This window comes from Poecilia mexicana, unplaced genomic scaffold, assembly GCF_051168715.1.
Source record: "Poecilia mexicana isolate PSO_F unplaced genomic scaffold, ASM5116871v1 scaffold_13, whole genome shotgun sequence".
In the NCBI taxonomy this organism is placed as follows: domain Eukaryota; kingdom Metazoa; phylum Chordata; class Actinopteri; order Cyprinodontiformes; family Poeciliidae; genus Poecilia; species Poecilia mexicana.
This window is the reverse complement of record NW_028263382.1, coordinates 11,049,254-11,062,561: the sequence shown is the minus strand read 5'-3', so window position 1 is coordinate 11,062,561 and position 13,308 is coordinate 11,049,254. Positions and strand designations below refer to the sequence as shown.

Genomic DNA, 13,308 nt, shown 5'->3' with positions numbered 1-13,308 from the left:
CTGTATTCCCACAGTGGAAATGGTGTTTTTCTCTTTATTCAACCTTTATTTGACCACGATAAAACTTCTTGAGATCTCAAGAAAATTTAACTTTAATACCCAACTACCTGTATTTAGATGGGATTAAATCACATATTAACTTCAGAAGTCTTTTTTTGATTATTATTTGTGAACTACCAATTTCCTTTTATTTTACAATTATGCACTACTTTAATTTGGTTTATCATATACAGTCCTAATAAACATTTAAGTTTGTGGTTGCAACGTGATAAATTGTTGAAAAGTTTAAGGGGTATGAATCCTTTTGCAGCGCTCTGTTCCATGTTCTTCATATTTCCGTATGTACAGTTCGAACAGTTAAACTAATTATGAAGTCTCTCCATCATATCTGCAGCTTGTGTTCCGGTTTTGCAACATTTCCTGAGTCACTTAGGAGCAAGAAATGAACGTCTGATGCAATCTTACCTCATTTTTCATTGTTTGGATTAAGCTCAGGATTTGAGAAAATGTATAAGTCATCAAAGGGAAGCAACTGCCATGGTTTTTATTTTATTTAAATTTCATTTATTTTATTTGTTCATGTTTACATACGGCAGCCAGCCATCAGAAATCTGTCTTGCTAAACATTTCTCTTACACAGGCATTTAGATGTTAGCAGTAGGTAGAAATATTACAAAAAAGGTCTAAGAAAAAAATCACTACTTAAAGTTGCAGTGTTTAACATTTAGAAACAATATGTTTTTTTTACATGTATATTAAAACTGTCATTACAGTAAAACATGAGACAGGCAATCTGTGAAAAATTGAGCTTCTCTGCCTTCTCCCTGCTGTCCTACTGCCATCTGCAGAAATACACCACTGAGTCAGAAACAACCAATCAGAACCAGGAGGAGGGTCTTACCACTGTCAATCACCCTCGTGTATATGCGGCTCACGCGCTCCCCTTGCTCTCAGCCAGTTTATCACACTGGAGCCTGCCATGAAAGCTAAGGCTGGTTACCATGGCCACTGATGACAACAAATGAATGTTCTTTCTGCAACGGTAAGTTGTTTCCCATTGAGCAGTGCATATATGAGCATGATTGACAGAATTAAGACCCTCGTCTTGGCTCTGATTGGTTATTTCTGACTGGAAGCGGTGTATTACTGCAGATGGCTGCAGGACCACAGGGAGGAAACGGAGGAGCTCAATTGTTTCCCGGATTATCGGTCTCATGTTATACTGTCATGTGACAGTTTTAACAAGTATGTAAAAAAAAATTAACATAAAAGATCCCTACCGCAGCTTTAAGCATCACAGTATTTAATTTATACATTTCATCTATCGTAAAGTGTGTAAACCTGTTTAAAGCAGGTATTTGGCTGTAGCTGCGTTTAACAGTAGATAAGATAGTTACGTTTATTGGGAAGAGGATTTGCTGTGTTTCGACAGTGGAAGTTGCCTTTCTCTACATCAGGTACTCCAATTGCACTGATTGCCTCTGTGTCCTGTGGACACCGTCTTGTACACATTTACTGAATGAATAAGAGTAAAAGCTTTTGTTTACAGTTTACATGCAATATCAGAGAGAGGTCGCTGCATCACATGGATGTCGTTACTTCTGTGGATTGTTGTTAAAAATGATTGTAATCAGATACTCCAGAGAAGTCTCCATGAAAGCATGTCGTTATAAGTTTGCTGTGAATTGTCTTTGTTTCTTGCCTACTTCATTCGCCCTCCTCTACTGAAACTGTAACTTAGCTGAGGTTAATAACGAGAGGCTATGGCTGTGTATGTTGCACTTTGTATTTAATTATTAAATCACAATAAGCATAATAAGTACACAAAAACAGTGTTTGGTTTGTATTTGCATTAGCGAGTAGCTCTTTTTCCTCCCTATTTGAAACATGCAAACTTACTTTGGGATGAAAATAATTGTACAGACTACAGGGTTCATCACTTTTTCTGCATGAAACCCTGCATCATGTCTATGGGCAGAGGGAAGATGATGGTGGAGTTCTTCTCCGCGGCGATGGCATTGAGAGTCTGCAGGTATCGCAGCTGGAGAGCAGACGGGGCTTCACCGATGACTAGAGCTGCTTCTTTCAGAGCCCGGGAAGCGTTCATCTCACCTTCTGCAGCAATGATCTGAAACAGACACAAACAATGATCAGTCTTGCAAACATTTCCTCCAATTTTTATTTTTATTTTTATTTTTAGTGATGTAGAGTGTGATGTGGAAAGCAAATCCTTCCACTACTGCTCTCACTTTAGCCCTGGCCTCCCGACTGGCCTCCGCCTCTGCAGCCATGGCTCTCTGCAGCTGCTGAGGTAGCTTCACATCCTTGATCTCCACGCGCTCCACCTTGATCCCCCATGGGTCGGTGGCTTCATCCAGGGCCTCCTGTATAAGAACAAACACTCCTTCAGCTTCATTTCAGAAGTACTGCAAACTCAGAATAAATTATTCAAAATATTTTCAGTAAAGATATTTGTAAGGCTGCTACAAACTGCATACATACTCGCAAATGTTAGCATTCAATACATTTTTTTTTGACATTTTCTCAGGCAACTACAAAATATTTCCCTCTACTGAGATTTTAGTGGTAGACAAACTCATAGCAGTGAATAGTTATGAAGTGGAAGGAAAACAATTCACGGGTTTAACAAATAAAAAATAAATAGTGTAAAGAAAGAATTCCCCCTTTGCAGTTTGCCACAAGCTATGTTGAGATTACAGCAAACATGGAAAATGAATTTAGATTTGTACAAAATTTTGAAAGCCCTGCATTATATCATTTTTCTTACGCCTCACAATTATTATTTTATGTTGGTCAGTCGTAGCAAATCTTACAGTTAGACATTGCTGAGACAATCACTATGTTTCCATGGGATTGTATTTCATTTCAGCACAATTGACCGTTTGACTCAGTGTTTGCTCTAACCTGCATGCTCACTGAAATTCCTTCTCTGTCAGACAGAAGTTCTGCAAGGTTTTTGGTGCCAAGAACATTCCTCAGAGTGGTTTGAGCAAGCAGCCGTGTTGATGAGTGTGCGTTGGACACGTTGGCCACAGCTGAGATGGGACAGTGAATGCGGAAGTAGACAACTCCATCCACGGACACGGTGACCGAGTCTTTGGTCAGGATCTGTGAAAGACACAAATGAACAGTACATTGGAAGGTTTATTGGAAACACGTCCTGGCTTTACATTTTATGTACAAAAGGAAAACGCACCTCTTGTGGAGGAATATCAAAAGACACAGTCCTTAGATCAACTTTCACAAAGTTATCAGTGCAGGGCAAAACAAAAAATAGGCCTAGGAAGAGAGAAACATGAGACTGCATCAGTTCCAAGCTCAACTTTTTTCTGAAAATCAGTTTCTGAGATGATCTGGTGTGTACAATCCATCATGCAAAACCACAAACCTGGTCCTTTAGGTTTCCGATCGGCGATTCGCCCAAGTCTGAAAATGACCGCTCGCTCATACTCCTTTACTATCTGGACACCAATGAAAGCAAACAATGTTGAGAGCAAAATCATTCCGGGAAAAGTTTTCACTTCTTGGGTGTCTTCCAGAAGCATTCACATTCCTTAGACTTTTTTTCACATTTTTGTCAGATTGCAATAAAAAGTACGCATTTTATACCGTATTTAGCTCCATCCATCTTTCATTAATGCTGCCACAACATTTTCACTGTGAATAGTGTATAAAGTTCTTTATTATTATTTAGGCCAAAGTTCTTCGTCTTCATCTTTCAGCAATCGTTTTCGTCTTTCCACTGTTTTGTAAAGGCTGGATTTGTTTTCATGAACCTGAGTTGTTAATCAACACATCTCCTCCAGAGATGACCCTCTTGGTTTCTTTTCTGGCAAATGCTCTCCTTGTTTGACTTGTCACTTTAGGTTTTTACATGATGTTCTATGACCTAATCCTGCTCTAAACCTCTGAACAATGGTGTCCTGTTTGCCCCGTTTGCTCTTCCTTATACACTTTGTTCACTGAATTGATCTAAAAATCCTCCGAGAAGATAGGATTATCTGGTTGCACCAGATTTTATTTAGGGGTATTCAAGTAAAGGGCTCTAAAAACAAATGCATGCCACACTAAGGTTTTTATTTTTTGTAAAAATAAAATGGAAGACATGTATGTATTATTTCCCTTCCAGTTCACAATTACCCTCCACTGTATTGGTCTGTTGCATGCACCCTGATCAGCAACGAATAAGAACATTTTCTTACCTTGACACACAGAAACAATGTGATTGGGAAGGTTAGCGCTATAAATAGGAGGGATATAATTACCAGCAGCCAACCAACACATCCCAACCTCCCCGCATTTTTATCTGTGAAGAGACAGAAGTTCAAAGTACAATGGGAAGCGTCTGCTTCATTAAAGTTAGGTTCTGTTAAATAAGCCATGAAAATACACGTCTCCTGTTGTCAGATTGTTGATGGTGGATTAGAAAGTAGTACAATCCAGTGGGAGAACACAGAACATCCTTGCTGTCAGGTAAGGGCTGCAGTAAATTCACACATCTCATTTGTAACTAATGATGTAATTAATCTCACAGGGAAACCATGTAGACCTAAAGGTTGTCTGAATCAAGACATGTTTTGCAAACCAACTGATATATCATTGTAAATGACTGCCATGCTTTCTAGTTACACCAAGAAGGAGGATCTGTTTCTCATCTCTTTTGAATTTCTTAAGATCTAGGTACATACATGTTGCTTTTTGATATCTTGAAGACTACTTCATGTTGTCATACAGGGTTTAGTCAAATGCTTTCTTGATTTTACAGGTAATGTGCTAATTAACGCTGGGTTGGACTAGTTTAATTGATCAAACTGACTTGGCTTATTTGTAGTTAATTTTTCAGTTGAAAGAAAGGGAACAAGTTTATATATATATATATATATAAAGGGATTATATATTCCCTTCTCACCCTCCGCGGGTGGTCTCTTTCATCCTCTGAGCTCAGGTCCTCTACCTCATGCTCCTTTTTCCTGATGTTGTGGTCACTTGGTATTGCTACATCCACCACAACAGCTTTCCTCTGTTCTTTATCCACCACCACAATGTCCGGTTGGTTCGCCATTACCATCTTGTCTGTTTGGATCTGGAAGTCCCACAGGATCTTAGCTCGGTCATTCTCCACCACCTTTGGGGGTGTCCCCCATTTTGACCTCGGGGCTTCCAGTCCATATTCTGCACAGATGTTCCTGTACACTATGCCCGCCACTTGGTTATGTCGTTCCTGGGCGGCCAGGATGAGGGCCTCCGTGCTGTCCTTGAGTCCAGCTTTCTCCAGCCATTGGTAGGATTTCCTGATATCAGCCACTTCAGTTATTCAGTTATATATTGGAGGTATTTGGCTGTGGCTCCTTTCCTTGTGACCTCATCGAGGTTGCCATTTGCTTGTGGTATTCCCAGGTACTTGTAGCTGTGCTCTATGTCTGCTATCGTTCCCTCTGGGAGTGAGACCCCTTCTGTGCGGACGACCTTCCCTCTCTTTGTAACCATCCGGCCACACTTCTCTAGTCCGAATGACATCCCAATGTCAGTGCTGTAGATCCTGGTGGTGTGGATCAGTGAGTCGATGTCTCGCTCGCTCTTGGCGTACAGCTTGATGTCATCCATGAATGGCCCCATTCTTAAGTCGGTATCCGTAGCCAGTCTTGTTGATGATTTGGCTGAGGGGGTTCAGGCCTATGCAGAACAGCAGTGGGGACAGAGCATCTCCTTGGTATATGCCACATGTACTGATCTTTTCATTGCACCCCTTAGGAGCTCTGACAGCTGGCTCACTTCCCTCCTTGTTATCTTGCTGAGTTGTATATCAGCTCATTGGTTTCTGTTATGGTGTTGGTAGGGATTGTTCTCAATGCTGCATTCACATCTTCAATGAGACTTTCTGATGGTACTTCACTCAGCCGTTGTAATTGGCGTCGGGGTTGCCTGGTGTTCATTCGGGCCACGATTCTCTCTCTCAGGTCAGTTGCTGTCTCGTTCAGCTTTGATAGTTCGTTCATTACTGGGGCTGCATACCCAGTCTCGGGGTGGGGAGTAGTTAACTCCCCCCTGACCTTACCTTTGGGCTCCTCCCTTATGCCGTAGCATTTGTGTTGTACCTCGTCAATCTCAAGTTGTGATAGCAGTTGCCGTTTGCGGATGTTGGAACACTGAGCTACTAGTTGTTTGGCAGTCATTGTAGACTGTGGGTGTCGAAGTAACCATTCCACCCTCAGTTTTTGCATGTAACCCCTCTGACTAGGGTTACTTGAGTAGTAGCATTCCAACAGATCCATGTTTTCGTCTCTCGCCCATTTCCGTCTTGTTCCAGTAGCCCATTTTTCATGAAGGTGCTCTGGTTCCCCAGCACCTGACGCAGACCTTGTTTGGCCGGGCGACGTCTGAGCCGGCATGTCGTGCTTATCAATGTCTCTCATGGTATGAGGTAGGCTATATAGCTCTAAGGGTCTTGCCTAAGGACCCACACTGCATAGCTCAATTGCACTGTTGTAACTTGCACCAGCCTGGATTCGAACCCCGGTCTCCCGGGTGGTAGACTGGTGTCTTACCCACTGAGCTATACAGTCAGCTATATATATATATATATATATATATATATATATATATATATATATATATATATATATATATATATATATATATATATATATATATATATATATATATATATATATATATATATATATATATATATATATACACATTGTATATATACATTGTATTTTTCTGGATTTTTGTTTTAGATTCCATCACTCACAGTTGAAGAGTACCTATGATAAAAATTACAGTCTTCTACAAGCTTTGCAAGTGGGAAAACCTGAAAAATCAACAGTGTATCAAATACTTGTTCTCCCCACTGTATATATATATATATATATATATATTGAAATTTGATTTTTGTATTAAGTAGGTTATCTTTGCATGATATTAAAATTTGTTCAAAGATCTAAAAGATTATGGTACGAAAAAGCAAAACCTGATTAAATCTGTAAACAGCAAATACTTTTTTACTAGGCTGAAAACGAAATCTGAGAGTTTGTCAAACTAGGCCATAAACAGTTTTAACTGCATTTGTTAACCAATTTTAGTGATTTTTTTTTTTGTGTTTAGTGAGTTTTATTCTCTCAACCACAGCACTTTGTACGCACATAAAGGTGCTGTATACAATTGTACTTCCATAGTTTAATTTAAAATTCCTGTGCAATCATAACTGGAAAAAATTACATATTTATCCAAGCTAAATTTTCAACACAGAATATTAATTTGGATTATAGATGAAAAGAAATAAATCACTTCAGTCAGTGAGGGTAGAGCTAGTGAGAAATATGGCAGCCAATGAATGGTGATCTAGAATACTAGTCTTCAAAACCCATATTTATTAGTTTAATAATAACATCTACTACAATGTAAAAAAATACAAAAAAATTTAATACAATAAAATAATAAAAGCAGACGTTTTGCCTCAGAATAATAATTCATTGTATCCCCCTCATTAGGACTCATTTGGAGTTAATGAACATGTCATACCTACAACATGATAAGATCTTAAAAAAGCACTTACCTTCAACATTTTCTTCACTGATCTGAAGTTTGCGTGGAGTAACCATCTCCACTGTGCTGGATGTTGTTGAGATCATTGGAGAAGAGTCTGGCGCTTGGAGCTGCAGCAGCACTCTTGTTTACTTCCCTCCTCTCTCTGTGGGGTGTGGTCTATCCATTTCTCTCATCCTGCCTTCTACAAATCTATTGCTGTGGTAACCCGAACCACAGTGCATCCAGCCTTTGCATGCCTCCCGCAGTTGAGAACTCCAAATTCAGACCTCTTGGTATCCTATCATCTTCTTGCCCTAGCAGGAGTCGGTCGCTTGTTGACTGCAGGTGATGAATAAATAATAAAGTCCTGAAACATGAGGCTTTATATGGTGAGACAACGTGTCGATTCTCTCGTTTCACTTTAGCGAGAAAAAAATTAAGTCCTTCCACAGAAATCACTTACAGAGGTTTATTACTTTCTCGCTAATGTCTTTTTCATCGACTGCAAAGAGGAAATACAGCCTTTTCACAACATGAGGGGTGTGATAACCACATTCATATTGTTCACAGAGAAAGTAAGAAGGCTTGAATGGGAAATTCAATAAAACCCGTTGACTCTAAGCATGTCACTTGGTTACCTTGGGCTGATTATGTTACATTTACTGATTCACTTTAATACATAAACAAGGTTCTCAAATTATTATATTTTGTCTTCAAATGTATAACCCTCTCACCCCCCAAACAGTAATATTTTACTAAACAATAAAGACTTTGCATTATTTTAATTTAAAATAAAATATAGTCAATTCAAAATCTTCAAGACGCTGATGACCTGTGGTTGTGAAACAAGTCCAAACCAACAATTAAGTTTTTTTTTTGCCAGTATCCGGTCTTCGCTTTTATTGTCTGTTAACATTGTACTGTGCATTATCGGCACATCTTCACTTTGGTGTCATCCATATCTAAAAGCAGTCAAGAAGATGGACATGGTTTTATCCTGACAAACCTGCTAAACAAGCCACGCTAGTTCAGTTTTTTTTTTTTTTTTTCATTTTACTGTTATGTTATGACCTTCAACATGGCTGAGGCCTGTAGGCAAACTACAGGCCTCAGCCATGTAGTAGCCAAACTACTCTGAAACAGAGTTTGAGTCTCTTTTGAAATTTCTTTGAGCACTGCACAACAACCTTTGTGATTTCTACTCCTGGAATGAATGATAAATGATTTTCAACTTTATAAAAATCCTTCTTCATGCAGAATGGACTTTGAATACTATAGATATGTCATTAGATATGTCATTATGGCAAGATCACCAATGATGTTAATCTTAGACATTATTTTAAAAATCAGCTAAATGACAGAACTCCAGGTTTTGATGAACCGCTAACACTTGTTGATGGTTATTTAACCAAATGGCTGCCTTTTTCCAAGATTTTTCCGGTCTATGCAAGTATTCCATTAGAGGAGGGTACATTTGTAGAGTTTTGACATTTTATGAAAGCAGAAGAGTTGAACTGTTCAGTCACTTTGATCCTTCAGTTTTGCTACAGTTAGACAATTATTGCACTTGTTCTAATTGTCTATTGATTAGATGATTTTTTTTTTTTTTTACATGTTCATACCAAGTAAAAAATACGAAGTCATGACATGAATATTTGTTTTAAAACTTTATTTAAAATTATTTGTATCATTCCTATCAGGCACCCACTGTGTCCATCATAAATTTACGGCTGAACTCATAAGCTAGGAAGAGCGCTCCGTTGGCAGGGAAGGTCCGGATCATGGTAGGAGTCAAACCAGAGTACAGAGCAGTGAAACCTGTAAGGGAGAAACAGTCAAACAGTGGCTATGAAATGCAAAAGTTTTAAATTGTCTGACAAACATAACTCCAGGAAGTGTTTGAAATGAGTTTCATCAGTCATTTAGCCTGTAAGTTAGCTTTGCTGTTAGCTAGCACAATTAAGTTAAGTTAGTGTTTAAGATAACATGCATTCCTGACATTCTGCACATTAATATTTGAAAATATATTGAAAAATGCCACAAACATCTGCTATATTAGCAAAGCTGTAAATGCAAAATGATTAGCATTACTGTTAAATGTTTGTGGTTCTCAGTGTTTTAAGGCTTAATTTTAGCTCTTGATATTTTAGACTACAACAACTGACTGCATTTGTCATACAGTATCTCCTTAACTTCAAGAGAAGCGTGTGATGTTGTCTCTATTGGTGATTTGCTGTAATAGCTATCAGCCATGTCCAGTATCCTACAACTGGTAACTGCATTTGTAAGTGGGCAAACATTGCATCCTCAAAGCTTACCCTCAGTGCGTATAATACCCATGAAGGTCTTCATGAAACCCTCTTGCCTCCCTGCTAAAGAGTAGACTTGGATCCTAGACTTCACACAGTCTATTGGATAGACCACTAGCCAAAGACAAGCCCCTCCAAATCCACCGCTGAACATAAGTGGAAGAATGCCTGCAAACAAAGATGCAAGTTTGCAGGGTAGCTGCCTGTGCTTTATTTTTGAAGCACAGGCATCAAAAATAAAATTAAATGAACCTACCTATACTGTCTTTGTCTGTCCCCATATGGTGTGCAAATGTAGTCCGACATACTTCGTAGGCACCAAAGAAGCAGAAGTAACCAGGTATCTCCCTGACAATGGTTGAGGTGAGTCCCTGGTAGAAACCCAAAGGACCATTTGTCCTCAGCACAGTCTTAACCACAGACCAGACGGTGCTAATGTCCCACCACAAATACAAAAAGGAAAGGTGAAGTCAGCTGACACTGAAAATGCTTTGTTTATTACAACATCTCTGATGAAACGGACCTTCGCTGTCCTTTCGCAACCTTTCCGGTCTCCTCCATTTCATGCATGGCCTGTAGGCGACATTTCACCAGCTCTGTGGGGCAAATGGCCATGGAGGAGAAGATGGAAGCTAAAGACCCTGCAGAAGCTTTGTGGACATCACTGAACACAAACAGAAAATGTTTCAATGAATAAAGATGAGTGACAGTCCTCAGACACAATGGTACTAATGTTGATGCTACGGTTGAAATGATTGCTATGAATCTGCACAGAATAATCAAGATTTCATATGTTTATATTGTTACGTGTGTTAGGTAATAAGAGTCAACTTTAATTAAGAGGTTTTTTGTTTGTTTTTTTGGGGGGGGGAGGGGGGTTGTAATTAGTTCAAAAATACTTCATTAATGCCAAAGAAAAATTAAAAGGTTTTTCTAAATCATATTATCTAGGTTTATTCAAAAACTGTACATGGTTGTTAAGAATGTTCTAGATTTCAAGAAGAATACTTTCTTCCAAAATAGAGGAGGAAAGGATTCTTCCTTACTTTTGGAAGAATAAAGGAATAAGCAGAACTACAAAGCGGAACTAGTCTTCTAGATAAAATTATCTGAAATATTGTGTACCTAATGTCTTAACAAATACTAGTACTTCTTCAAAGAGATCTGCAAAATGCACAGATTTTAAAACTTTACAAATCATTTATGTGGTGGCCTAACAGATGAACAAATGTCCACAGTGAAACTTTTAGTTGCAATAAAAGAAACAGAAATCCTAATCAGTATCAAACCTGAGCTCTGCTCCTTTGTCCATCCTTAACAAAAGACGGACAGCGTCCTGGCAGAGGCCATAACTCAAGAACAGAACTGCATTCTCACTGATGTTGGCCAGGAGGGCTGGTGTGGCGCCTTTGTAGAGACCACCAAGTCCCACCTGTTTGAAAGTTGAAATGAAGCAGTGGATGAAGCCACGGTACATGCTGGGAAACGTCTGCATCTTCACCTTGATGGTGTCAAATGGCTGACCACTTAGCACGCAGGCTGTACCACCTAAAGTAGGACAGTTTTAGTTTTACAAAGCAGAACAAACATTTTCTACTTCACCATTAGAGTATGCATAAATATGGCTAGGACATATTCAAGTGCAGTTGTATTATACTGGACTTCTATATTACAGATCAACACACAACATGTCTTGGCAAATAAAGATCTGAAAAGTGTGTGGCACACATTTGTATCCAGCTCTCCTGAGTAAATACATTGTAGAACCACCTTTCACTGTGATTAGGGACCGAGATTTTCCCCATTCCTCTTTGTAGTGACTTGTAGAAAACTCCAAATGAAAGCTCATTGGTTTCTTTCAACAAGTGCTTTTTCTTGCAGCTATATCATAAAAGCCAGACTTGTAGTGGCCAAAATTACCATTCTATCACCCAACTGTAGATCTCTGCAGCCCTGATCCTTAAAAAAACATGAATATGTAGTCTAATTTGACTGATATACCTTTAATTAACAGAATGAAGGTTTAAGAAAATAATGAACTCACCTGCTGCTCCTGCTGAAAAGTCAATGAGTGCCTGTATTACAGGATGTGGAGACATGATGATGAAGCCTGTGTACATATAAGCAAAGCTGAGGGTCAATTTTTTTAATCCATAAATAAGAGTCACAAACCCCAGAGTCCATGTAACTTTAGAGCAGAAAAAGAAAAGCTTGACACCCGCTAAAAGGAGGAGAATTAATTATATACCTTTATTTTATATTTCACACACCTTTTCTGTAGTCCCCTTATCTAGGATTTAGAGTATGACAGGTAAGACGGTGTTATTTGTTCGTCGAAGCGTTACTTTACTTTTTGTCCCTACAAGAACCCCTCAGGTAAAACTGCTCACCCCAATTTCCAGGAAAGGATAACAGAGCTCTCACACACAGCCCGAAGAAACGAGCTAACGTCGGTGCTCCTGTGCTGAACTTCCGTCTCCCTTCAGCCCTGAAGATGTGGCGCACCCCTGACGTAAGCGCGTCAAGACTTATATCAATGACAGAAGACAAAAATGAGACGCTCTCTGTAAGTAACATGGAATCAATTTAGACATGACTACAAAGGTTCGAAATAGAAAGTTAGTATATGTTTTCTATTTATGTATTCTCGTAAAGCCTCAAACTCAGAATGACCGAAATAAAATCTACTAAACCCTGTAGTGACAGAGTAGGTTATTCGAACACGGTTGAGCTTGTAATACCTACTATTATCCACAAGATGTCAGCAGACTCCACGGATGCCTTGAAATTTGTAGTTACTAACGCCACAAATCAATCTATCTATCTATCTATCTATCTATCTATCTATCTATCTATCTATCTATCTATCTATCTATCTATCTATCTATCTATCTATCTATCTATCTATCTATCTATCTATCTATCTATCTATCTATAGACGAAATTACTTGAATTTATCCTTATTTAGGAATATACATAATTTTTTTAGGAGTAAGTTACTGTGCTGATGCTGTGATTCATAAGGGGAGGAATAGAATGCAAATCTAGCAAAAATCCATAGTTGCATAATAAATCTTTTTTCTTTCTTTTTTTTTGCTGCTCCTTCTCATTTAAGATTTCTCATTGTGTTTGGATGTTTGAATCCATCATTTTCTGAGATCCAGTGAAATAATGGGTCATCCTAATTTCTTTGTGCAATAAGGTACAATTCTATTCTATTCTATTCTAGGGAGAGATGGAGAGAGAAAGAAAAAAGAGAGAGAGAATGGGAGAAGCAGACAGAGAGAGAGAGAAAGTGAGAGAGAGAGACAGAGAAGGAGAGAGAGAGAGAAGGAGATAGAGAGAGAGAGAGAGAAACAGAGAAAGAGAGAGATCAAAAAGATGTTATGTTATCCAGATGTTGCAAAAGGGGCTTTTTTGATGAATCATTATGTGCATCACAACTGCA

At 38.8% G+C, this 13,308-nt stretch overlaps 2 protein-coding genes across 6 annotated transcripts; both read right to left on the bottom strand.

Annotated features, from left to right (window-relative positions):
- Positions 1-529: 529 nt before the first annotated feature.
- On the bottom strand, positions 530-9,067 carry stoml3a (stomatin (EPB72)-like 3a). The gene is made up of 7 exons (XM_014981344.2): positions 7,580-9,067; positions 4,224-4,327; positions 3,410-3,482; positions 3,218-3,300; positions 2,926-3,129; positions 2,250-2,384; positions 530-2,128 (listed from the first exon to the last, which is right to left on the bottom strand). The coding sequence occupies exons 1-7, from the start codon at positions 7,653-7,655 to the stop codon at positions 1,937-1,939; spliced, it is 867 nt and encodes a 288-aa protein (XP_014836830.2). The 5' UTR covers positions 7,656-9,067; the 3' UTR covers positions 530-1,936.
- Positions 9,068-9,205: 138 nt separating this feature from the next.
- Positions 9,206-12,365, bottom strand: slc25a15a (solute carrier family 25 member 15a). 5 transcript variants are annotated; one of them, XM_014981310.2, is made up of 8 exons: positions 12,251-12,361; positions 12,109-12,150; positions 11,905-11,970; positions 11,150-11,408; positions 10,384-10,524; positions 10,117-10,292; positions 9,870-10,028; positions 9,206-9,369 (listed from the first exon to the last, which is right to left on the bottom strand). In XM_014981310.2, the coding sequence occupies exons 3-8, from the start codon at positions 11,957-11,959 to the stop codon at positions 9,248-9,250; spliced, it is 912 nt and encodes a 303-aa protein (XP_014836796.1). In that variant the 5' UTR covers positions 11,960-11,970; positions 12,109-12,150; positions 12,251-12,361; the 3' UTR covers positions 9,206-9,247. The 5 variants fall into 5 exon arrangements, with proteins under 5 accessions (XP_014836796.1, XP_014836791.1, XP_014836776.1 ...); XM_014981305.2 differs by having other exon boundaries at positions 12,131-12,150; XM_014981290.2 differs by having other exon boundaries at positions 12,131-12,365.
- Positions 12,366-13,308: the final 943 nt, after the last annotated feature.

Bases quoted from the DNA above. Each gene is read 5' to 3' on its own strand.
- slc25a15a (XM_088011658.1), bottom strand. From the start codon at position 11,980: ATGTACACAGGCTTCATCATCATGTCTCCACATCCTGTAATACAGGCA. The intron at 11,409-11,904 runs GTGAGTTCATTA...GTCCTACTTTAG, and splicing joins CTTTTCAGCAGGAGCAGCAG to GTGGTACAGCCTGCGTGCTA. The intron at 10,525-11,149 runs GTTTGATACTGA...GTTTGTGTTCAG, and splicing joins GACAAAGGAGCAGAGCTCAG to TGATGTCCACAAAGCTTCTG.
- stoml3a (XM_014981344.2), bottom strand. From the start codon at position 7,655: ATGATCTCAACAACATCCAGCACAGTGGAGATGGTTACTCCACGCAAA. The intron at 4,328-7,579 runs GTAAGTGCTTTT...GTCTCTTCACAG, and splicing joins CAGTGAAGAAAATGTTGAAG to ATAAAAATGCGGGGAGGTTG. The intron at 3,130-3,217 runs GTGCGTTTTCCT...TGTCTTTCACAG, and splicing joins TTGATATTCCTCCACAAGAG to ATCCTGACCAAAGACTCGGT.